General features: G+C 44.3%; 1 protein-coding gene across 2 annotated transcripts in view; it reads left to right on the top strand.

The window, feature by feature from the left end:
• LOC134351425 (dynein axonemal assembly factor 8) overlaps positions 1-26,219 on the top strand; it is a 167,145-nt gene that overhangs the window by 108,649 nt on the left and 32,277 nt on the right. For both annotated transcript variants that reach the window (XM_063057534.1, XM_063057533.1), the window contains exons 23-27: positions 5,279-5,344; positions 8,403-8,444; positions 9,597-9,766; positions 18,345-18,540; positions 21,592-21,686. In XM_063057534.1, the coding sequence (XP_062913604.1) occupies positions 5,279-5,344; positions 8,403-8,444; positions 9,597-9,766; positions 18,345-18,540; positions 21,592-21,686 (569 nt within the window). The remainder of the gene's footprint in view (positions 1-5,278; positions 5,345-8,402; positions 8,445-9,596; positions 9,767-18,344; positions 18,541-21,591; positions 21,687-26,219) is intronic.

Below are 26,219 nucleotides of genomic sequence, written 5' to 3'. Positions count from 1 at the left end.
TGTTGATCAGTGTCAAAAAAGCTAAATTAAATCCACTGTGATTCAATGTTATAAAACAGTAACACATGAAAACTTCCAAGGGAGGGTAATACTTTTTATAGGCAGTAGGGGGTGTATATATGTAGTTTCCCGGAGCAAATAGCTTTCACCACATTGCGTCCAGATATAATCGTATGGTCTGACACCAGTAGAGAAGTGGTTATTGGTGAACTCACAGTCCCCTGGGAAGACAACATCGATGAAGCCCATGAGCGCAAGTTAACCAAGTATGCAGAATTAAGTTCAGAGTGCAGAGACAGAGAGTGGAAGGTCTCATGCTATCCATTCGAAGTAGGCTGCCGTGGGTTTATTGCATTCATTTTCCAGAAGTGGCTGCATGACCTTGGCTTCACTAGAAGAGAGATCAAGTCAACCAGCAGGGCTGTAGCTGAGGCAGCAGAGAAAGGATCAGCATGGGTGTGGACCAAGTACGTCCAGAGGGGCAGATAGTCAGACAGTGTATACATCTTTTGCAAACCCTTCAGTAGTTGCATAGACACCTGAAGAGCAGACTATCTGTTGGATGGAAGTGACCAACAACTCTGATAGAGGCAGATGCCAAGTTTTTAAGCTCACCAGTGGGAGGTCGTGCTTTAGCCCAGCACCTCGAGGGAGTCTTGATCATAAGTGGGCCAAAACTCCTGAAGGCAGGTGGCAGATCAACTGATGATCCCACTGGTGATAGCACAGAACAGTTAACATCTTTGTCCATGTGTATTTTCAATTCCATGTATAGCCAGGGTGCCTAATACCTTTGCACAGTACTCTATCTACTAAATGTTTATCAATATTAATGAAAACTTTAAAATTATCAATATTAATAAAGACTCATAGATATTATATCGAAAGGACAGGCAAGTAGGCCAAGTAGGTGGGATAGCTCCGTTAGTAAAAGATGAAATCAAATCATTAGAAAGAGGTAGCATAGGATCAGAAGGTATAGAATTGCTGTGGGTAAAGCTAAGAAATTAGAAGGGTAAAAAAGATCCCATTGGAAGTTATATATGCAGACGTCCAAACAGTAGAAAAGATGTGGTCTACAAATTATAACAGGAGATAGAAAATGCATGTCAAAAGGGCAATGTTACAATAATCAAGGGGGATTTCAATATGCAAGTAGATTGGGAAAATCAGGTTGATGCTGGATCCCAAGAGGCAGAATTTGTAGAAAGCCTACAAAGTGGCTTTTTAGAGCAGCTCGTGGTTGAGCCCCTGTAGGGGATCAGCTATTCTGGGTTGGCTGTTGAGGGGACAGTGGTCATAATATGATAAAATTCGCCCTGGAATTTGAGAAGGAGAGGCTAAAGTCAGATGTATCAGTATTACAGTGGAGTAAAGGGAATTACAGAGCCATGAGCATGGAGCTGGAAAAGTTGATTGGAAAGGGTCACGAGAAGGGATGATGGCAGAGCAACAATGCCTGGAATTTCTGGGAGCAAATCAGAAGGCATGGGATAGATGAAGAAGTATTCCAAAGGAAAGATGACACAACTGTGGCTAACAAGTGAAGTCAAAGCCAACATAAAAGCCAAAGAGAGGGCATATAATAGAGCAAAAATTGTTGGGAACTTTGAGGATTTGGAAGCTTTTAAAGACCAACAGAAGGCAACTAAAAAAGTCAAAGAAGGAAAAAATGGAATACGAAGGTAAGCTAACCAATAATATTGAAGAGGATACCAAAAGTTTCTTTAAATATATAAAGAGTAGAAAAGAGGTGAGAGTGGATATTGGACCACTGGAAAATGATACTGGAGAGGTAGTAGAACATAGAACATAGAAAACCTACAGCACAACACAGGCCCTTCAGCCCACAACACTGTGCTAAACATGTACTTACTTTAGGAATTACCTAGGATTATCCATAGCCCTCTATTTTTCTAAGCTCCATGTACCTATCCAGGAGTTTCTTAGAAGACCCTATTGTATCCACCTCCAACGCCATCGCTGGCAGCCCATTCCACATACTCACCACTCTCTGTGTAAAAAAAATTACCCCTGAAATCTCCTCTGTACCTACTACCAAGCACTTAAAACTGTGCCCTCTTGTGTTAGCCATTTCAGCCCTGGGAAAAAGCCTCTGACTATCCACATGATCAATGCCTCTCATCATCTTATACACCTGTATCAGGTCACCTCTCATCCTCCTTCACTCCAAGCAGAGAAAGCCAATTTCACTCAACCTGTTCTCATAAGGCAAACTCCCCAATCCAGGCAACATCCTTGTAAATCTCCTCTGCACCCTTTCTATAGCTTCCACATCCTTCCTGTAGTGAGGTGACCAGAACTGAGCACAGTACTCAGTGGGGTCTGACTAGGGTCCTATATAACTGTGATATTACCTCTCGGCTCTTGAACTCAATCCCATGGTTGATGAGGGCTAATACACTGTATGCCTTCTTAACCACACAGTCAACCTGCGTAGCAGCTTTGAGTGTCCTATGGACTCGGACCCCAAGATCCCTCTGATCCTCCACACTGCCAAGAGTCTTACCATTAATACTATACTCTCCCATCATATTTGACCTACCAAAATGAACCACCTCACATTTATCTGGGTTGAACTCCATCTGCCACTTCTCAGCCCAGTTTTGCATCCTATTGATGTCCTGCTGTAACCTCTGACAGCCCTCCACACTATCCACAACACCTCCAACCTTTGTGTCATCAGCAAATTTACTAACCCATCCCTCCACTTCTTCATCCAGGTCATAGGGGACAAAGAGACGGCAGACAAACTGTATAAGTAGTTTGCATCAGTCTTCACTGTGGAAGGCACCAGCAGTGTGCCAGATGTTGGAGAGTGTCAGGAACCAGAAGTGTGTGAAGTTGTCATCACTTGGGAGAAAGTTCTTGGGAAACTGAAAGGTCTGAAAGTCGCATGGACCAGATGGTTTACGCCCCAGGGGTTTGAAGAGGTGGCTGAAGAAATTGTGGAGGCACTAGTAATGATCTTTCAAGAATCAATGGATTCTGGCATAGTTCCGGAGGACTGGAAAATTGCAAATATCACTCCAATCTTCAATTAGGGAGAGAGGCAGAAGAAAAGAAATTATTGGCTAGTTAGTCTGGCTTCAGTGGTTGGGAAGATGTTGCAGTCTATTGTTGAGGATGTGGTTTCAGGGTACTTGGATGTATATGACAAAATAGACCAAACTCAGCGTGCTTTCCTTAAAGGAAAATCTTGCCTGACAAATCTGTTTGAATTATTTGAAGAAATAACAAGTAGGATAGATAAAGGAGAATTGGTGGATGTCGTGTACTTGGATTTACAGAGGACCTATGACAGGGTGCTGCACAAGAGGCTGCTTAATAAGTGAAGAGCCTGTGGATTACAGGAATGATACTAGCAGTGGCTGATTGTCAGGAGGCAGCGAGTGGGAATAAAGGGAACCTCTTCCGATTGGTTGTCGGTGACTAGTGGTATTCCAAGGGGATCTGTGTCGGGACTACTTCTTTTTACGTTATATGTCAATGATTTGGATGACAGAATTGATGGTTTTGTGGCCAAGTTTACAGAAGATACAAAGATAGGTGAAGGACAGGTAGTTTTGAAGAAGTAGAGAGGCTAAATGTGCAAAGAAATGGCAGATGGAGTATAGTATCGGAAAGTATATGGCTGTGTACTTTGGCAGAAGGAATAAAAGCATAGCCTATGTTCTAAGTGGAGAGAAAATGCAAATATCTGAGGTGTAGAGGGTCTTGGATTCCCTGAAAGTTAATTTACAGGTTGAGTCAGTGGCGAGGAAGGTAAATGAGATGTTAGCATTCATTTTGAGAGGACTAGAATATAAAAACAAGGATGTAATGCTGAGGCTTTATAAGACTGGTGGCATAGTGGCATCAGCGCTGGACTGCGGGGTGGAGGTTCTGAAGTTCAAACCCAGCCGGGTCCCTCCGGCACACTTTCCAACCGTGCGGGGTTAAGAGTTGGTGATCTTTTTGAAAAAAAAACTCACCCGGAAGAAGGCTGCTGTAACTTGCCTCGTACACAAATTCCAACTACGTCAGAACAGCATGGGGGGAAGTCGTCCACTACCCAGGAAAATTCCAGATGTGACCCACATTATTATAAGACACTGGTGAGTACTTGGAGTATTGTGAGCATTATTGGATCCATTTTTCAAGAAAGGATGTGCTGTTCGAAAGAGGTTTACGAAAATTGTTCCAGGATTAAATGGCTTGTCATATAGAAACATAGAAACATAGAAAATAGGTGCAGGAGTAGGCCATTCGGCCCTTCGAGCCTGCACCGCCATTTATTATGATCATGGCTGATCATCCAACTCAGAACCCAGCCTTCCCTCCATACCCCCTGACCCCTGTAGCCACAAGGGCCATATCTAACTTCCTTCTAAACATAGCTAATGAACTGGCCTCAACAGTTTGCTGTGGCAGAGAATTCCACAGATTCACCACTCTCTGTGTGAAGAAGTTTTTCCTAACCTCGGTCCTAAAAGGCTTCCCCTCTATCCTCAAACTGTGACCCCTCGTTCTAGACCTCCCCAACATCGGGAACAATCAATTCAGAAAAATTAGGTGGAATCTCATTAGCGCCTATAGAATGTTGAAAGGCCCCAAAAGAATGGATGTGTAGAGAATGTTTCCTATGGTGGGAGAGTCTAAGACCAGAGGACACAGCCTCAGAGTAGAAGGATGTACATTTAGAATGGAGATGAGGAGGAATTTCTTTAGCCAGTGAGTGGTGACTCTGCGGAATCCATTGCCACAGGTAGCTGAGGAGGCCAAGTCATGGGTATATTTAAAGCTGAGGTGATAGATTCTTGACTAGTCAGGGCACGAAGGGATACGGGGAGAAGGCAGGAGATTGGAGCTGAGAGGAAAATTGGATCAGCCATGATGAAATGGCAGAGCAGACTCAATGGGCCGAATGGCCTAATTCTGCTCCTATACATATCTTATAGTCTTATATTGCTGTCTTTCCACCATGTGCTTCGGATCACATTAAAATTTACCCATGCAGGAAATAAAAAACAGCTTACAGAACTATGCAAAAGTCTAGCTACATGTATGTGCCTAAGACCTTTGCTTCAGCTGACATTTTCCATGTGTACAAAACCCAAGCAGGGAGTTGAGAATGTGGGGTGGTCGATGTTGAACTACACTGCTGTTGGTTGATAAGGGTTCATGGTGCAGTAATAGAAGAGCTGGTAGTGGATTGGATAATATACTCACTGTATTGCCAATGCATAAATGACGTTTCACATTGCGCTCTTCTCAGATCCGAGTGCACGGCCTCTCCTGAAGTACCTGTCTCCCTCTCTGAGGTCGGGGATCACTGTGGCCGGTAAGTATAACCACCATGGGCTAGAGCAGTGGTCCCCAACCACCGGGCCGCAAAGCATGTGCTACGGGGCCGCGAGGAAACGATATGATTTGGCGGTATGAAACGATATGAGTCAGCTGCACCTTTCCTCATTCCCTGTCACACCCACTGTTGAACTTGAACGCACACGAGGTCATTACCCTCACAAAGTCATTAGTCGGTCATTAAGATGAGTAAAAAACAAATGTCGTTTGAGAGTTTCTTTGGAAGAGGTGGTAGGGGACATAAAAGGCCTAACGATGATGATAACGCAGAGACAGCTGAGGCCGAGACTGCAAAAAAAAGAAAGCTTCCTTCAACAGAAAATACAACGAGTTGTACATAAAATATGGCTTTATTGCGACCGGTGACTCGCACGCTCCAAGCCCCCTGTGTGTGATATGTGGAGACAAGCTGTCTAATGAGGCAATGAAGCCCTCAAAACTGCTTTGGCACCTTGAGTCCAAGCACCCTGCACTTACAGACAAACCCGTGTAGTTTTTTGAGCGGAAGAAACGTGAGCAAGCGGGACAGAAGCAAGTGCTGAGAGTCACCATCTCCACAAACGCTGCTGCTCTGAGAGCGTCGTACTTAGTGGCTAGCCGTATTGCTACGGCTAAGAAGCCTTTCACTGTTGGTGAAGGGCTGATTCTGCCTGCTGCCAAGGACATGTGCTGTGAACTGTTGGGAGAAGCTGCAGCTAACAAGATGGCACAGATTTCTCTTTCAGCTACCACAGTATCAAGGAGAATCAATGACATAGCGGAGGACATCGAAGCACAGCTGTTGGAACGGCTTAATGAGTGACCATGGTACGCTATCCAGGTCGACGAGTCTACCAATGTCGACAATAAGGTTTATGTGCGATATATATTTCAAGACAGTGTGCATGGGGATATGTTGAGTGCGCTGCCGCTGCCAACTAACACAACTAGGGCAGAACTATTCAAGTCTTTGAATGACTACATGTCAGGCAAACTGGACTGGCCATTCTGTGTTGGAATATGCACAGTTGGGGCTGCAGCTATGACCGGACGGCCGTCTGGTTTCACTACCCGAGTCAGAGGTTACTCCTGAACGTCAGTCTACACACTGTGTCACACACAGGGAAATGCTGGCAGCTGAAAAATGTCACCTGATCTTAACAGCATATTGAGTGACGTTGTTGAAGTTATCAATCACATCAAAGCAAAAGCAACATACATCAAAGTTGCTGGTGAACGCAGCAGGCCAGGCAGCATCTATAGGAAGAGGCGCAGTCGACGTTTCAGGCCGAGACCCTTCGTCAGGACGAAGCGCTTAACTCACATCTGTTTGAGCAGCTTTGCGAGGAAATGAATGCAGAGTACAAACGCCTTCTCTTACACACTGAAGTCAGGTGGCTATCAAGGGAGAGAGTCCTGGCCAGGGTTTTTGAGTTAAGAGAGCAGCTGCAGAGATTTCTTTCAGGAAAAAAGTCACCACTGGCAGCACACTTCAGTGATGAGGAGTGGATAGCAAAACTCGCTTATCTGTGTGACATCTTCAACCTGCTCAATGAACTCAATTTGTCACTTCAGGGGAGAATGACAACTGTCTTCAAGTTGGCAGAGAAAGTGTCTGCTTTCACAGCTAAACTGGAACTGTGGGGACGGTGAGTGGACAGGGGCATATTTGACATGTTCCCAGCACTAGCTGGGATTTTGGGAGAGACTGAGCCTGCACTGTCCTTCTCACCTATCTTCGCTGTCGGCAGAATTCAAACGTCACTTCCCAACCGCAGATGACCCAAGACGTGCAAAGGAATGGGTCCGTGACCCATTTGTGAATGTCCCCAGTGAATCATCCATGTCAGCACGGGAAGAAGATCAACTCCTCGAGCTTGCAAGTGACGGTGGGCTGAAAAGTATGTTTGACATAACATCCCTGCCGGCATTCTGGATCAAAGTCAAGGCTGAATTCCTGAGATAGCCACAAAAGCACTGAAAACGTTGCTTCCATTCCCAACATCATATCGCTGTGAAGTGGGGTTTTCTGCAATGAATGCAACGAAACTAAATTGCGGAATAGACTGGACATAAAGAACCCCCTTCAAGTATCGCTGTCTCCCATCACCCCTCGATAGGACCGTCTTGTTGCAGGGAAACAAGCCCAGGGCTCCCGCTGATTCAGCGATATTGGTGTGTCGCAATGATTTTATATGTTCATACGAGGAAAATACGCGCTGTGTTTTTAATATCCAAACGTTACTTAAAATGTTATGATGCTATTGACTTATAAGTGACTTATAATTGACTCATCACTATATTCATGCGAGGAAAATATGCGCTGTGTGTTTAATATTAAATTCATTAGACAAACCCTTTTAGAAACGATTTTGAGTGTATTAGCCACTTATAAGTCATGATTAACAACCCCCTTCGCCCCCCCCCCCGTTGGCTGGTCCTCAAGAATATTGTCAATATTAAACCGGTCCGTGGTGCAAAAAGGGTTGGGGACCCCTGGGCTAGAGGCTTGATAAGAGGAATTATCCCTGGCGAATAGAACAGATGCATATCACTGACTGTGGCTTAAAATGCCCGCATCACTGCTGGAATACCTCACCAATCTATTCAGAGTGAACATCTCACTGGCAGCATTACTCATTTACACGCTTATCTCTTGTATAAGACACATACCTTCACAGCAGATGCCCATGGATCACAACAGTACCACACAACCCATCCCACACAGATGCTGCCCAACCCACCGAGTTTGTCACAGTATGGGGTAGCTATTACAGAGCCAGAAACCTGGGTTCAATTCCTGCCACTGTCTGTAAGGAGTTGTACATTCTCCCCGTGACTGTGTATGTTTCTTCCGTGTGCTCTGGTTTCCTCCCACAGTCCAAAGACTTGCGGGTTAGTTGGTTCGTCACACGGGTGTAATTGGGTGACTTTCAGGCTTGTTGGGATGGAAGGACCTGTTACTGTCCTGTATCTCTAAATAAATAAATAAGACGGCAGGGTCTGCATCCCCTGTGCATCCAGCAGACCTGTCACCACCCTGCATTCTGTTTCAGGTACTGACAATGTGGAGTCCATATTCAGCTTCATGCTTCTTGGTAAGTGCCGAGTGTTTATATTTCTTGCCTTCGTATTCGACACGCCATTCAATTCAGGTGCACACATATGAAACAGTAACAGTGGACCATACCACTGTAAGGTCATAGTTAATCTGATCTTGGCTGCACTTCCACCTTCCGGCCTGTAATCCATAACCCTTGACCCTTATGGTCCACACATGTGGTTCTCATTCTGGAATATTCACTGACACAGACTGCACAGCTTTCTAGAGTAGAGGACTACAATAGTTCATGATGATCCAAGAGAAATTCCTCCTTTACCCCACGAGGTGAAATGTCCTCTCCATCTTTACCCTGTCAGCTTCTTCAAAATAAAATATGGTTTAATACGATCACCTTTCAGTGTTATAGAGCACAGATACAGGCCCTTCAGCCCAATCTTATTCTTCTATTAAATGTAGTGGGACAATGAGCTATCCATCCTGGGGAATCTTCTGTGGATTATATCTAGTGCAACTAATTCCCTTCCTGAACAAATTTACCTATTCTAAGATCAATCCAATCCTTCCCTCCCACATGGTCCTCCATTTTTCTATCATCCCTGTGCCTATCTAAGAGTTTCTTAAATGCCCCTAACATATCTGCCTCTAGCACCACTCCATGCAGGATATTCCGTGCACCCACCACTCTGTGTGAAAAAAACACTACCTTTGACATCCCCCCCCCCATATGTTTTTTCCAATTACCTTAAAGCTATGCCCCCTATCTCTGCCTCTCACAATTGCCTAGACTTCCATCAGGTCTCCCCCTCAGCTTCCACTGTTCCAGAGAAAACAACCCAAATTTTTCCAATCTCTCCTTATAGCTAAAATTCTCCAATCATCCTGGTCAATACCTTCTGCACCCTGACCACAGTCTCCACGTCCTTCCTGTAACTGGTGACTTGAACTGCACACAGCACTCCATACATGAGCCAAGCTTTTATACAGATGCAACATGACCTCCTGACTTTTGTACACAATGCAGTACACATACTTTAACACTATCTCGACTTGAGTTACCAATTTCAGGGAGCTGTGAACTTGTGTACCAAACTCTTGTCTATCCAAGACCAACCTCAACTTCTCAGCTTATGAGGTGCCACGACTGTATTTGGTTACACGTCCATGATTGTGTTCCATTTTGGTGCAGGACCCCAGCCTCTGTTAACGTTACTGGTTATCAAACCCTCCACGTGGCAAAATCATCTCCCCAAGATACTCCGTAGACTTGATCTAGAGCACTTCTGTGTTGTTGGTTTGAAACTTGTCACCTTGGACGTGGAAAAAGCTTCACTCCTCACTCCGTGTAGTATTCAGCAGGTACATTTAGCTGAGAGAAGTTACTTTTGTGATGACCTAATTGATAGAGACCTCTGGAGCTTCCTGACAGAATTGCTCCATTTGACTCAGACTCCTGAAACCATCAGCCAACACAGCAGAGGCAACAAGCGTTCTGCTGAAAGATTGGTTCAGGCAGCATTTGTGGGGGAATGGAATGGTTGATGGGTTGAAACCTTGCATTGCTCCAGATTATAGTATCTGCAGCCTTTGTGTCTCCACCCATAAAGGAATGGACCCAGTACATTCAGTCCTCAATTGTTCCCTTGTATGTATTTATTGAGATGCAGCGCAGGATAGGCCCTTCCAGCCCTTCAATTTACATCCCCCTATTTAATCCTAGCCTAATCATGGGACAATTTACAATGAACAATTAGCCTAACAACCAGTACGTCTTCGGAATGTGGGAGAAAAGTCATGGGCAGAATATACAAACTCCTTACAGGCAGTGGCAGGAATTGAACCCCAGGTAGCCTGTACTGTAAAGCATTGTGCCATCCCATACGCTACTGTGCCATCCCCTGTTGAATATGTTGAATCTTGTTGGTTGTGATGTCTGTCAGTCCACTTTCCAATGATGGGGTGTCATGTTTCCTAACGTGGGGAGATTCTCAAAAGCCGTGATTTGTAAAACCACAACTGGTGTTCTGTTCTGTGTCTTTGCATTTTGTATGTCTGTATCAGCAAACCCAGATTTATGTATTTATTTATTAGAGACACAGCGTGGAATAGGCCCAATGAGCCGCACCCAGAAACCCCTGACAATCTCTGACTCCTACCCCGCGAGCTGTAATAGTATAGCACTAACTACTATGCTACCATAATGCCCTTTCAAGAGATGTTGAGAGACCTCTTCTGCCCACCTCCACTCATCAGAACATGCTGCCTTCCCAGAGTCTCCCCCAGGCTTTTGGCATTTTTGTTCTTCTTGATGCCTCAGATCCTCTCTCTGACCTCCACACTTCATTCCTGCTCCTATTTTTTGACAGATGTGTGGGGCTAGTGATGGTAGTTTGGGGTTGGGGGTGGCTGTGGGGTGAACTGTGCTCAGCAGTTTGTGGTATTTATTTATCACAGGCAGTAACAGAATTCCACCAGCCCTTCCTGTGTTCTCCCGATGAGCTGTGAGTACCGGTCAGGTCAACGCTTTCCTATTATTGGATGGGATCTTCCATGTCCTTTGGACAGAAGGGCTGTGGACCAGTCCTGATGAAGGGTCTTGGCCCGAAACATGGACTGTTCACTCTTTTCCATAGATGCTGCCTAGCTGCTGGGTTCCTCCAACATTTTTTAGTGCGTTGCTTGGATTTCAGCATCTGCAGATTTGCCCTTGTTTGTGATCAGAATCAAGTTTAATATCGCTGGCATATGTAGTGAAATTTGTTTTGCAGCTGCAGTACATTACAAAACATAATAATAAAACCATAAATTACAATAAGAAATATATATATACATTTCTTATTTAACATTTACCTTGTATATATGTTATATATGACAATAAAGTGTGTATATATATATATATATATATATATAAATAAATTAAATAAGAAATGCAAACAATAGTGATGTAATGTTCATGTGCTCATTGTATGGGTTAGCAGGTCAGTTGATCTCATGGGTATAATTGGGTTGTGTGGGCTCGTTGGGCCAGAAGGGGCCTGTACACTCTGTAGAGTGTAGCACTCCTTCACTACTGTCTTAGTGTGAGGGAAAATTGAGCCAGAGCAAAAACTACATTCAACTGCATCAACAGATAGTTAGTGTATGACACATGTAGGCTGGTTGGAATATCTAGCCTGTGAACTGGTCATGCAGAATATTATGACGACTGCTCTGTGGCTCAGTACTGCCACCTGCTGGCTGCCGTTTCAGAATCAGAATCCATTAAGACATAGGAGCAGAATTAGGCCATTTCATTGTGGCTGATCTAATTTTACTCCTGTTTTCCCCCCTGTATCCCTTCAAGCCCTGACCAATCAATAATCTATCAACCTTTGCCTTAAATATACATAAAGACTTGGCCTCCACAGCTGCCTGTGGCAAAGAATTCCACAGATTCGCCATTCACTGGCTAAAGAAATTTCTCCTCAGCTGCATTCATCCTCTCCACATCCACTCTGTCAAGGCCTTTCACCATTCGATAGGTTTCAGTGAGGTCACCACTCATTCTTCTGAATTCCAGTGAATACAGACCCAAACCCATCAAACGCTCTTCATATGACAAGCTGTTCCATCCTGGAATAATTTTCGTGAACCTCCTTTGAACCCTCCCTAGTTTCAGCACATCATTTCTAAGATAAGGGACCGAAACCTGCTCACAATACTCCAAGTGAGTCCTCACCATTAGAGCATTACTTTTATATTCGAGTCCTCTTCAAATAACTGCTAACATTGTATTTGCATTCCCTACCACAGACTCAACCTGCAAATTAACTTTTAGGAAATCCTGCACAAGGACTCCCAAGTCCCTTTGCACTTCATTTTTTTGTATTTTCTCTCTACTTAGAAAATAGTCATCCTTTTGATTTCTTCCAGCAAAGTGCATGACCATACACTTCCCAACACTGTATTCCATCTGCCATTTCTTTGCCCATTCTCCTAATCTAAGTCCTTCTGCAGCCTCTCCACTTCCTCAAAACTACCTGGGCCTACCTGGCCCATATTTCAGTCGAAGCAAGCAGCTGAGAAGAAGGGAGTGAAGAAATCGGGTGCAAAAAGTCTTTTTTTTTTAAACACTGCTCGGGGAGAAGGGTCTGCACTGCGCAGGCATGTGACGTAGCGCGCCAGGGTTTAAAAACAGACCACCATATACAGCAGGCAGCATTGTGAACGGGCGGCGGAGTGAGAGGGAGCAGAGTGGGACGGCTTTGGCGAGAACAGGCAGAGGCCAGGGTAGGTTCCGGTAAGTTTTTTTGTTCAGATTGTCTAGCGTAGAGAGAATGCCAGGCAGGATGTTGGAATGCTCCTCTTGCAGGATGTGGGAAGTCAGGGAGCCCTCTGGTGTCCCTGACAATGACGCATGCAAGAAGCGCATCTAGCTGCAGCTCCTAACAAATAGCGTTAGGGAACTGGAGCAGGAGCTGGATGACCTGCGGATCATTCGGGAGAATGAGGAGATTATAGATAGTAGCTACAGGGAGGTAGTTACACCAAAGGAGCAGAGGACAGGAAATTGGGTCACTGTCAGGCGAGGGAAGGGGAAAGGGCAGGCAGAGCAGGGTTCCCCTGTGGCCATTCACCTCAACAACAAGTATACCGCTTTGGATACTGTTGGGGGGGATGACTTACCTGGGACAAGCTGCAGTAGCCGGATCTCTGGCACTGAATCTGGCTCTGCAGTGCAGAAGGGAGGGGGAGAAAGAGGAGAGCGGTAGTGATAGGGGATTCGATAGTTAGAGGTGCAGATAGGAGGTTCTGTGGTCGTGACAGAGAATCCAGGATGGTTTGTTGCCTCTGGGGTGCCAGGGTCAAGGATGTCTCTGATTGATTGCATGACATTCTGAAGTGGGAGGGTGATCAGCCAGATGTCGTGGTGCACATCGGTACCAATGACATAGCAAGGAAGAGTGAGGAGGTCCTGAAGAGTGAGTATAGAGAGCTTGGTAGGAAGTTGAAAAGCAGGACCTCGAGGGTGGTAATCTCAGGATTGCTACCTGTGCTACGTGCCAGTGAGGGTAGGAATAGGATGCTCTGGAGGATGAACAAGTGACTGAGGAACTGGTGTAGGGGAGAAGAAGAGAGAGTTGTATGACATATATAGGAAACAGGTGCTTGAGGAGTATAAAAAGTGCAGGAAAATACTTAAGAAGGAAATCAGGAGGGCTAAAAGAAGACATGAGGTTGCCTTGGCAGTCAAAGTGAAGGATAATCCAAAGAGCTTTTACAAGTATGTTAAGAGTAAAAGGAATGTAAGGGATAAAATTGGTCCTCTTGAAGATCAGAGTGGTTGGCTATGTGCGGAACCAAAAGAAATGGGGTTAAATGGGTTTTTTGCGTCTGTATTTACTAAGGAAACTGGCATGAAGCCTATGGAATTAAGGGAAACTAGTGAGATCATGGAAACTGTACAGATTGAAAAGGAGGAGGTGCTTGCTATCTTGAGGCAAATTAAAGTGGATAAATCCCCAGGACCTGACAGGGTATTCCCTCGGACCTTGAAGGAGACTAATGTTGAAATTGCAGGGACCCTGGCAGATATATTTAAAATGTCGGTGTCTACAGGTGAGGTGCCGGAGGATGGGAGAATGGCTCATGTTGTTCCGTTGTTTAAAAAAGGATCAAAAAGTAATCCAGGAAGTTACAAGCCGGTAAGTTTGACGTCGGTAGTGGGTAAGTTATTGGAGGGAGTACTAAGAGACAGAATCTACAAGCATTTGGATAGACAGGGACTTATTAGGGAGAGTCATCATGGCTTTGTGCGTGGCAGGTCATGTTTGACCAATCTGTTGGAGTTTTTCAAGGAGGTTACCAGGAAAGTGGATGAAGGGAAGGCAGTGGATGTTGTCTACATGGACTTCAGTAAGGCCTTTGACAAGATCCCGCATGGGAGGTTAGTTAGGAAAATTCAGTCACTAGGTATACATGGAGAGGTGGTAAATTGGATTAGACATTGGCTCGATGGAAGAAGCCAAAGAGTGGTAGTAGAGAATTGCTTCTCAGAGTGGAGGCCTGTGACTAGTGGTGTGCCACAGGGATCAGTGCTGGGTCCATTGTTATTTGTCATCTATATCAATGATCTGGATGATAATGTGGTAAATTGGATCAGCAAATTTGCTGATGATAGAAAGATTGGAGGTGTAGTGGACAGTGAGGAAGGTTTTCAAAGCTTGCAGAGGTACTTGGACTGGCTGGAAAAATGGCAGATGGAGTTTAATACTGACAAGTGTGAGGTATTGCACTTTGGAGGGACAAATCAAGGTAGAACATACAGGGTAAATGGTAAGGCACTAAGGAGTGCAGTAGAACAGAGGGATCTGGGAATACAGATACAAAATTCCCTAAAAGTGGCGTCACAGGTAAATAGGGTCGTAAAGAGAGCTTTTGGTACATTGGCCTTTATTAATCAAAGTATTGAGTATAAGAGCTGGAATGTTATGATGAGGTTGTATAAGGCATTGGTGAGACCGAATCTGGAGTATTGTGTTCAGTTTTGGTCACCAAATTACAGGAAGGATATAAATAGGGTTGAAAGAGTGCAGAGAAGGTTTACAAGGATGTTGCCAGGACTTGAGAAACTCTGTTACAGAGAAAGGTTGAATAGGTTAGGACTGTATTCCCTGGAGTGTAGAAGAATGAGGGGAGATTTGATAGAGGTATATAAAATTATGATGGGTATAGATAGAGTGAATGCAAGCAGGCTTTTTCCACTGAGGCAGGGGGAGAAAAAAACCAAAGGACATGGGTTAAGGGTGAGGGGGGAAAAGTTTAAAGGGAACATTAGGGGGGGCTTCTTCACACAGAGAGTGGTGGGAGTGTGGAATGAGCTGCCAGATGAGGTGGTAAATGCGGGTTCTTTTTTAACATTTAAGAATAAATTGGACAGATACATGGATGGGAGGTGTATGGAGGGATATGGTCCGTGTGCAGGTCAGTGGGACTAGGCAGAAAATGGTTCGGCACAGCCAAGAAGGGCCAAAAGGCCTGTTTTTGTGCTGTAGTTTTTCTATGGTTTCCACCTATGTTCATATTGTCTGCAAACTTTTCAACAAAGTCATCAATTCCATCATCCAAATTATTGATATGTAACGCGGAAAGAATTAGTCCCAACACAGACCCCTGTGGAACACCGCTAGTTACCGGCAGCCAGTCAGAAAGGTCTCCCTTTAATTCCACTATTTGCTTCCTGCCAATCAGCCACCACTTTATCCATCTTCCCTGTCCTACCATGAGCTTGTAGCTTATTAAGCAGCCTCGTGTGTGGCCTTCTGAAAATCCAAGTACACAACATCAACCGATTCTCCATTGTCCATCCTGCTTGTTATTTCTTCAAAGAATTCCAACAGATTTGTCAGGCAAGAATTTCCCTTGAGGAAACCATGCTCTCTACGGCCTGTTTTATCATGTTCCTCCAAGTACCCTGAAACTTCATCCTTATTAATTGACTCCAACATCTTCCCAGCCACTGAGGTCAGACTAACTGGCCTATGATTTCCTTTCTTCTGCCTCTCTCCCTTCTCGAAGAGTGGAATGATATTTGCAAATTTCCAGTCTTCCGGAACCATTTCAGAATCTAGTGATTGTTGAAAGAACATTACCAATTCCTCCACAATCTCTTCAGCCACCTCTTTCAGGAGAACCCTGAGGTGTACACCATCTGGTCCAGGTGACTTATCTACCTTCAGACCTTTCAGTTTCCCAAGAACCTTCTCTCTAGTTAAGATGACTTCACACACTTCATGTCCCCTGACACCTGGAACTTCCAACATACTGCTAGTGTCTTCCACAGAGAAGAATGATGCAAAATACTCTTCTTCAGTTCATCAGCCATTTCATTTACCCCCATTACTACCTCTCCAGAGTCATTTTCCAGTGGTCTGATATCCACTCTCATTTCTCTTTTACACTTTATGTATCTAGAGAAACTTGTGGTATCCTCTTTAATATTATTGGCTAGCTTACTTTCATATTCCATCTTTAACTTCTTAATGACTTTTTAATTGCCTTCTGTTGGTATTTGAAAGCTTCCCAATCCTCTAGTGGCACAGTGATGTCAGCGCTGGACTCCAGAACAGAGGTTTCCGGGTTTGAATCCAGTCGGGCCGTTCCCGAGTACGCTTTCCATGCGTGCCGGGTTGAGTGTTGAGCTCACAACTCGGCCTTGTAAAAATAAAGAAAAATACTGTACTGCGAAATGTCTGTGTGGCAAGTGGCGTGCCACACAGGCTCTCGTTCCACGCCTTGTAGGGTATGAAAATGCCTGACGCTGGCCTCTCAGGCCTGAGTAGACGTCGTCATCATCATCGTCATCATCAATCCTCTAACTTCCCACTAATTTTTGCTCTATTATATGCCCTCTCTTTAGCTTTTATGTTGGCTTTGACTTCTCTTGTTAGCCATGCTTGTGTCATCCTTCCTTTAGAATACATCTTCCTCTTTGGGATGTCTATGTCTTGTGCCTTCCAAATTGCTTTCAGAAGTTCCAGCCATTGCTGCTCTGCCATTATCCCTGCCAGTGTTCTTTTCCAATCAATTCTGGCCAACTCCTCTCATGCCTCTACAGTTCCCTTTACTCCACTGTAATACTGATACATTGGACTTTAGCTTCTCCTTCTCAAATTTCAGGGTTAATTTGATCATATTTTGATCACTTTCTCCTAAGAATTATTTTACCATAAGCTCTCTAATTAACTCTGGTTCATTGCACAACACCCATCCCATAGGCATTCTAGAAACTCTCCTTCCTGTAATCTAGCACCAACTTGATTTTCCCAATCTACCTGCATATTAGATTAGATTTTTTAGATTAGATTCAACTTTATTATCATTGTACTGAGTACAGATACAAAGCCAATGAAATGCAGTTAGCATCTAACCAGAAATGCAAAGAACAGTGTTATTTTCCAAATAGCTACGAATAAAAAGTGCTACAGCGCACAAATATAAAAGTACTGAGGCAGTACAATATGGGTGCAATACTGCTTAGTGCTGTGATGTGAGGTTCAGCAGGATCACAGCCTCAGGGAAGAAGCTCTTCCTGTGCCTGCTGGTGCAGGAGCGGAGGCTCCTGTAGCGCATACCGGATGGGAGGAGAGTAAAAAGTCCATGGTTAGGGTGAGATGCATCTTTGATAATGCTTTTCCCCCTGCCCAAGCAGCGTTTATGGTAGATGTTCTCAATGGTGGGTAATTGGGTGCCGATAATCCGCTGGGCAGTTTTCACCACACGCTGGAGTGCTTTGAAGTAGCTGTTCCTAAAATGTTGAGTGTGTGTATTCAGGCTCCTGTACCTCCTCTGTGATGGTAGTAATGAGAAAAGGGCACGTCCAAGATTGTGAGGGTCCTTAATGATGAATGCCACGTTCTTGAGGCATTGCCTATTGAAGGTGGGGAGGCTAATGCCCATGACGGAGCTGGCAGAGATTATACCCCTCTGCATGTTTTTCCAATCCTCTACATTGAAGCCTCCATATCAGACAGCGATGCAACCAGTCAGAATGTTCTGCACAGTACATCTGTGTAATTTTGCTGTACGAAAGTGGAGGATGATGTGGGAGCGATGGGTTAGGTTGATCGTAGAGTAGGTTGAAAGATTGGCAGAACATTATAGACCTAAGAGTCTGTACCGTGCTGTGCTGTTCTATATTCTTTGGTGACGTACCAAATCTCTTCAAATTCCTAATGAAACAGAGGCACTACCCATTGTTCAATACAAGGTTAATGATCTGCTATAAAAGGCAATTGGACGAGTACATGGATAGGAATGGTTGAGAGGGATATTGGCCAAAAGTCAGTAGATGGGACTGGATCAGATGGGGATCTTGGTTGGCATGGACCAGTTGGGCTGGAGGGTCTGTTCTGTACTCTACAACTCTACAACTCTAACTGAACTGTGTTTCCTTCAGGACCCAGTCCTGGTGAAGTCCAGCATTGACTCCCTCATCTCTGGTCCTTTGGTCATTCTGTGTCTCCAGCGAGATAATGCGGTGAAAAAACTGCTCGACTTGCTCGGCCCTGAAGATCCTCAAGAGGCCAGGAGACTGGACCAGTTCCTTTGGCGGGGTCACTGGGGTACAGATTTGCTCCACAATGGTTTCTATGGTAAGTCACTGGTTTACCATGAACGTGTAAGGTGCGAGTTGGCTAAGATGGGTTGGAGAACATGACCTGTGAGTTTGAAAGTGCTTCAGCAGTGATAATGTTTAAGGAGTACAGGGATGAACAATAAAAAAAATTAAATCTCGTCTACCACAGACATAGCAGGGGTGTCTCTACTGTGGCCAATTCAGATCCCATTAGATCAGGGGTTTGCAACTTGGGGTCCACAGACCCTTCGGATAATGGTAGGGGTACATGGCATTAAAAGGATTAGGAACACCTGCACTACTTCTATATGACAATAAGAGCAGAATTGGGCCATCTGGCCCACCAAGTCTGCTCCACCATTCAATCATGGCTGATCCTATTTTCTTTAATCTCCTCCTTAACTCTGGTTCCCGGCTTTCACCCCATAACCTTTGATGCCATCCAATCAAGAACCTATCAGTCTTTGCCTTAAATACACCTAACAATCTGGCCTCCACAGCTGCATGTGGCAACAAATTCCACAAATACACCACTCTTTGGCTAAAGAAATTTCTCCACATCTCTGTTTTGAAAGGGCGCCCCTCTATCCTGAGGCTGTGCCCCCTTGTCCTAGACTCTCCCGCCCTGGGAAATATCCTTTCCACATCTACTCTGTCCAGCCCTTTCAACATTCAAAAGGTTTCAATGAGATCCCCCTTCATCCTTCTGAATTCCAGTGAGTACAGACCCAGAGCCGTTAAATGTTCCTCGTATGATAACCCTCTCATTCCTGGAATCATCCTTGTGAACTTCCTCTGGAGCATCTCCAATGCCAGCACATCTCTTCTAAGGTGAGGGGCCCAAAACTGTTCACAATACTCAAGGTGAGGCCTCGCCAGTGCTTTATAAAGTCTCAGCATCACATCCCTGCTCTTGTATTCTAGACCTCTTGAAATGAATGCTAACATTGCATTTGCCTTCCTCACCACTGACTCAACCTGCAAGTTAACCTTCAGGATGTTCTGCACAAGGACTCCCAAGTCCCTCTGCATCTCAGATTCCTGGATTTTCTCCCCATTTAGAAAATAGTCCACATATTTATTTCTCCTTCCGAAGTGCATGATCATGCATTTTCCAACATTGTATTTCATTTCCCACTTTCTTGCCCGTTCTCCTAATCTGTCCAAGTCCTTCTGCATCTTACCTGTTTCCTCAACACTACCTGCCCCTCCTTTGTATCATCTGCAAACTTGGTAACAAAAGCATCTATTCCATCATCTAAATCATTTATATACAGCACGAAAAGAAGTGGTCCCAACACCGACCCCTGCAGAACACCACTAGTCACTGGCAGCCGACCAGAAAAGGATCCTCACTGCCTCCCACCAGTCAGCCAATACTCTAACCATGGCAGTAACTTTCCTGTAATACCATGGGCTCTTAACTTGGTAATCAGCCTCATGTGTGGCACCTTGTAAAAGGCCTTCTGAAAGTCCAAATATACAACATACACTGCATCCCTTTTGTCTATCCTCCTTGTACTCTCCTCAAAGAATTCCAAAGGATTCGTCAGGCAAGATTTTCCCTGAAGGAAACCATGCTCCTAGTTCCAAGGAGGAAACACTTTAAAGAAGAAGTCTTTTCTCCCATTGTCCACTCTCCTCTCCTATCAGATTCCATCTTCTTCAGTCCTTCACCTTTCCCACCTATCATGTTCCAGCTTCTTAAAGGGTGAACCAGCATCAATGGGGGGAGGTGGTTGAAGGAATTGATGATGTGTCAGGGCCCTTTTGCAGAGTCTCGACATTCCTTTCTCCCACAGATGCTACTTGAACCACCAAGTTCCTCAAATAGATTATTTTTGTTGCAGATTCCATATCTGCAGTCTCGTTTGTCTCCATGTTGTAGTGCAGCCATTTTGTGCAGTTTCATTTCCTTTTCTAAAGAAAGGATTTTGTGGCAATTGAGGGAGTGCAGCAGAGGGTCACAGGTTGGTCTAGACAGGGCCCTTAGGTGATCGGACAGATCTGTGGGGGACTCCAGAAGGACAAAGCTCATCTTCACTGGAGTTCTGAATAGTAAGAGACTGTGTTTAAAACCATAAGCCCTTGTGGTATTGGACAGATTGGATGCAGGATGGATGTTCCAGTGTCTGCTAGTCCAGAAACAGGAATCACAGCCTAAGCATATGACTAGGCTGTTTAGCATTGAGTTTAAGAGTGGAATTCCCTACCACAGAAGACAGCTGAGGCTGGATAATTCAAGAAGCATTCAGATCTTGCAGTAACAATTATGGAGGTGAAGGGAGATGGGGAGAAAGCAGGACTGGGAACTAAATTTGGATTATCATTAAGATTGATCGAAACGCTTTCTCCAATTCCTATCTCCTGGAAAACCTGGAATAGCAGGTTGTCTTGTGAAGGAACATTGTACAGTTAGGCAGTTTATGGGACCCTGAGGGGTCTGGACCAATGGATGTGTAGAGGATGTTCCTTGTCAGAGAATTCAGAACTAAAATAATGGGTTGTCCATTTAAGACTGATCTGAGGTGAAATTGTTATTTTTATTTATTTAGTGGAACTGCAGAAAAGAGCCCTCTGGTCTAATGAGCCACACTGCCTGGGAAGCCATCTATTTCACCCTTGCCTAGTCACAAGACAATTTACAATGACCAATTAACCAACTAACTGGTATGTCTTTGGATTGTGGGAGGAAACTAGAGCACCCAGAGGAAACCCATGCATTCACAAGGAAGAACATACGATCTCCTTATAGACAGCATTGGAATTGAACTCTGAACTCCAACGCCCCGATCAGCAATAGTGTCGCACTAACTACTAAGCTATCATGCCGCGCCAAATTGGTTTTCTCTTAGAGAGTTGTGAGCCTTTGGGTGTCTCTTGCTCCAAGGGCAATGGAAGGAAGGTTGTTGAATATTCTAAAGGATCTGATAGCTACTTGCTAAACCAAAACGTGAAAGGTTACCAAATGCGACTGAGAAGTTACAGAGGGATTAGCCAAGGTTTTGTTGAACACACTCTACTCCTACTCCTACTCCTAACACACACCTGCCTCTCTCTTCTACAGCTTCCTCATCCTTTGGAAATGCAGTCCGCGATGTGAAGGCATTTTTCCCTGAAGGACTTTGCTGTGAGGAATCAGAACTGATGAAAGCTGAGAAGGTAAATGCAGACATTTCTCTACACGAGTCCATTGTGTAACATTATTGTGCTGCCTGTAACTGCATACTGTCGCTGGTGGGACTGATCTGGCTACATTGTTCTAAACTTGTAAGGTGGATTGGAAATATTTATATGTTCACATTCCCATGTTCTAGCTGCTGTGTCACCTTGGCAGAAAAGCATTTGATCTGAACGATGCTTGTGTGAGTGTGTCATGTCCTCACCCACATCTGCACCATCCAGTGGCTGTAGTAAATACAACCCCCCCACCACTGTGCCTGGCAGGGCAGAGACATGAGGAAGCTAGCTGAAATTGTTCATGGGCATAATCCTCCCACCATCAAGGACAGATTCAAAAGGCAGTGCCTCAAGAAAATGACATCCATCATAAGACCACAAGACAAAGGAGCAGAAGTCAGCCATTCGGCCCATCGAGTCTGCTGCGCCATTTTATCATGAGCTGATCCATTCTCCCATTTAGTCCCACTCCCTCGCCTTCTCACCACAACCTTTGATGCCCTGGCTACTCAGATACCTATCAATCTCTGCCTTAAATACACCCAATGACTTGGCCTCCACTGCTGCCCGTGGCAACAAATTCCATAGATTCACCACCCTCTGACTAAAAAAATTTCTTCTCATTTCTGTTCTGAATGGGCGCCCTTCAATCCTTAAGTCATGCCCTCTCGTACTAGACTCCCCCATCATGGGAAACAACTTTGCCACATCCACTCTGTCTATGCCCTTCAACATTCGAAATGTTTCTATGAGGTCTCCCCTCATTCTTCTAAACTCCAAGGAATACAGTCCAAGAGCGGACAAACGTTACTCATATGTTAACCCTCTCATTCCTGGAATCATTCTAGTGAATCTTCTCTGTACCCTCTCCAACGTCAGCACATCCTTTCTTAAATAAGGAGACCAAAACTGCCCACAATACTCCAAGTGAGGTCTCACCAGTGCCTTATAGAGCCTCAACATCACATCCCTGCTCCTATACTCTATTCCTCTAGAAATGAATGCCAACATTGCATTCGCCTTCTTCACTACTGACTCAACCTGGAGGTTAACCTTAAGGGAATCCTGTACGAGGACTCCCAAGTCCCGTTGCATCTCTGAACTTTGAATTCTTTCCCCATTTAAATAATTCATTAAAGATCCTCACTATCCTCCACATGCCCTCTTCTCATTACTGCCATCAGGGAGGAGGTAGAGGAGCCTGAAGTCACACACTCAGCGATTCAGGAACAGCTTCTTCCCCTCTGCCAGCAGATTTCTGAATGGACAAGGAACCCATGAAAAATACCTCATTATTCCTCTTTTGCAATATTTATTTATTACTGCAACATAACTTTTCTCATGACCTTGCACTTTAGTGCTGCCACAAAACAACAAATCTCACAACATGTGTCAGTGATATTAAACCTGATTCTGATTCCAATTGAGACACAGATTCAGATACATTTATTTATCTAATATACATCAAAACACACAGTGAAATCTCTCTCTCTGATCTTATTTGTTCATTCCTCATCTTTAGGACATAGTAGTTCAGTGAGAGTGGCTCCAGGGACAGTGTTTTGTACTGTGTGTGGGATGTGGGAAGTCTGGGAGACATCCAGTCTCCCAAGTGAACACATCTGCACCAGATGTGCTGAGTGCAGCTCCTGAGAGAACATATTAAGGAACTGGAGCTGCAGTTCGATGACATTCGACTCATACGGGCGAATGAGGAAGTGATAGACGGGAGCTACAGGGAGGTAGTCACCCCTAGATTGCAGGAGACAGGCAACTGGGTGACTGTCAGGAGAAGGAAGGGAAATGCACAGCCTGTGGGGAGTACGCCTGTGGGGAGTACACCTGTGGGGAGTACACCTGTGGCTGTTCCCCTCAATAATTTAAGTTTAGATACTATTGAGGGGGACGATCTACCGGGGGAGTCACAGTGACCGGGTCTCTGGCACCGAGTCTGGTGCTGTGGCTCAGAGAGCAGAGAGGGGAAGAGGACTGCAGTGTTGATAGGAGGTTCCTGTCAGAGGAACAGAGATGAGGTTCTGTGGTCATGATAGAGACACCCGAATAGTATGTTGCTCTCTATATCTCTAGTGCCAGGATTAGGGATGTCTCTGATCGGGTCCATGGCATCCTCAAGGGCAAGAGTGAGCAGTCTGAAGTCTTGGTACATATTGGCATCCATGACATAAGTAGACAAGGTGAGGAAGTCCTGAAGAGAGATTTTAGGGAGCTAGGTAGGAAGTCGAGAAACAGGACCTCCAGGGTCGTAATCACTGGATTGCTGTCTGTGCCACATGCCAGTGAGGGTAATAGGATGATTTGGCAGGTGAATGTGTGGCTAAGGAACTGGTGCAGGGGGTAGGTACAACTTGTACAAAAAGGATGGGTTACACTTGAAGCCAAGGGTCCAACATTCTTGCGGGCAGGTTAGCATTCTTTGGGTGGGTTTCAACTCACTTGGCAGGGGGGTGGGAATCGGAGTGATAGTGCTGAAGATGAAGTAGTTAGTTTACAACCAGAGGCAGTGTGTAGTGAGGCTCCTCGCAAGGAGAGGCTGACGATAGGGCAGAATTGCAGTCAACAGAATGAGTTGCAATGTAAAAGGTGGACAAAATCAAAAAGGGTGAAATCAGGGTGGAAGGTGTTATATTTGACTGTGCGCAGTATATAGAATAAGGTAGATGAACTTGTAACATAGTTACAGATTGGCACGGATGATGTTGTCAGCTTTACTGAATAATGACTGAAAGTGACGGTAGCTTCATGTCCAAGCATGCACATTGTATTGAAAGGACAGGCAGGAAGGCAGAGGGTGGCATTGCTCTGTTGGTAAAAAATGAAATGACATCATTACAAAGAGGTGACATGGGGTCGGAAGGTGTTGAATCATTGAGGATCGAGGTAAGGAACCGCAAGGTAAAAAGACCCTGATGGGAGTTATATACAGACCCACAAACAGTGTAAGGATGTGGTCTAAATATTACAACGGGAGATAGAAAATGCATGCCAAAAGTTAAAATAGTTAGCAATGTTACAGTAGTCATGGGAGATTTCAATATGCAGCTAGGTTGGGAAAATCAGGTTGGTACTGAATTCTAGTATGCCTACAAAATGGCTTTTTAGAGCAGCTCATGGTTGAACCCCTTAGAGGATCATCTATTCTGGATTGGGTGCTGTGCAAAGAACCGGAATTAATCAGAGAGCTTAAGGTGTAAGAACCCTAGGGGAAAGTGATCATAATATGATTGAATTCACCCTGAAATTTGAGAAGGAGAAGCTAAAGTCAGATAAGACCATAAGACATAGGAGCAGAATTTAGCCATTCAGCTCATCGAGTCTGCTGTGCCATTTCATCATGCTGATCTCGGATCCCACTCAATTCCATACATCTGCCTTCTCACCATATCCTTTGATGCCCTGACCTATCAGGAAACTATCAACTTCTGCCTTAAATATAACCATTGACTTGGCCTCCACCGCAGATTCCACAGATTCACCACTCTCTGGTTAAAAAAATTCCTCCTTACCTCTGTTCTAAAAGATTGCCCCTCAAATTTGAGGCTGTGCCCTCTAGTTCTGGGTACCCCCACCACAGAAAACATCTTCTCCACAATCCACCCTATCTATAATCCTTTCAATGTTCAGTAGGTTTCAGTGAGATCCCTCCACATTCTTCTAAATTCCAGTGAGCACAGGCCCAAAGCTGAACGTTAACCCCATTCACTCCCAGAGTCATCCTTGTGAACCTCCTCTGGACTCTCTCCAATGACAATGAACGAATGAATGAGTGAAATTTATTTCGGTCAGTACAAACATAACAAAAAGCATCATTTTCAACGATGATTTCATAGGACAAAATTGCAACAAAAAAACATAGATATTCTTTAAAACAGACCGAAAGGGTGTCGGCTGAAGTTACAGCTTATTACGCCTCTTACTTATACAACAACATATTTGGCATCAATCATCACATCAAAGCAAAAAAATTCATAATCTTTTAACACAAAATCCAATTCCAAGTATCATTTATTTACGTTACTCCCATTCATTTTAAATCATGTATTTTATATTTGTTCATTAATTTATTTTTGAATAATTTTTTAAACTTGTTAAGTGTGGTGCATGTTTTTAATTTCTCACTACAACTGTTCCATAGACTCACCCCTCTGACTGAAATACAATGATTTTTTACATTTGTTCTTATCCTTTGTTTTTGAAATATACATGTTCCTCTCAAATCATGTTGACCTTCTCTCATTTTAAACAACCTTTGGATACTTTGTGATAGCTTTCAATTTTTTACTTTATACATAATTTGTATTATTTTAAAATCTACGAAATCTCTGAATTTTAAAGTGTTTAGTTGAATAAATAGTGGATTGGTTGGCTCATAATAACTTGTCTTATTCACAATTCATATGACAACACATCTTTTCTGAGATATGGGGCCCAAAACTGTTGACAATACTTCAAGTGCAGCCTGACTAGTGTCTGATAAAGCCTCAGCATTATCTCTTT

The sequence above is a fragment of the Mobula hypostoma genome, chromosome 9 (assembly GCF_963921235.1).
Source record: "Mobula hypostoma chromosome 9, sMobHyp1.1, whole genome shotgun sequence".
Lineage (NCBI taxonomy): Eukaryota > Metazoa > Chordata > Chondrichthyes > Myliobatiformes > Myliobatidae > Mobula > Mobula hypostoma.
Note: the sequence above shows the minus strand (reverse complement) of the source record. Positions and strands in the feature narration are given on the sequence as shown.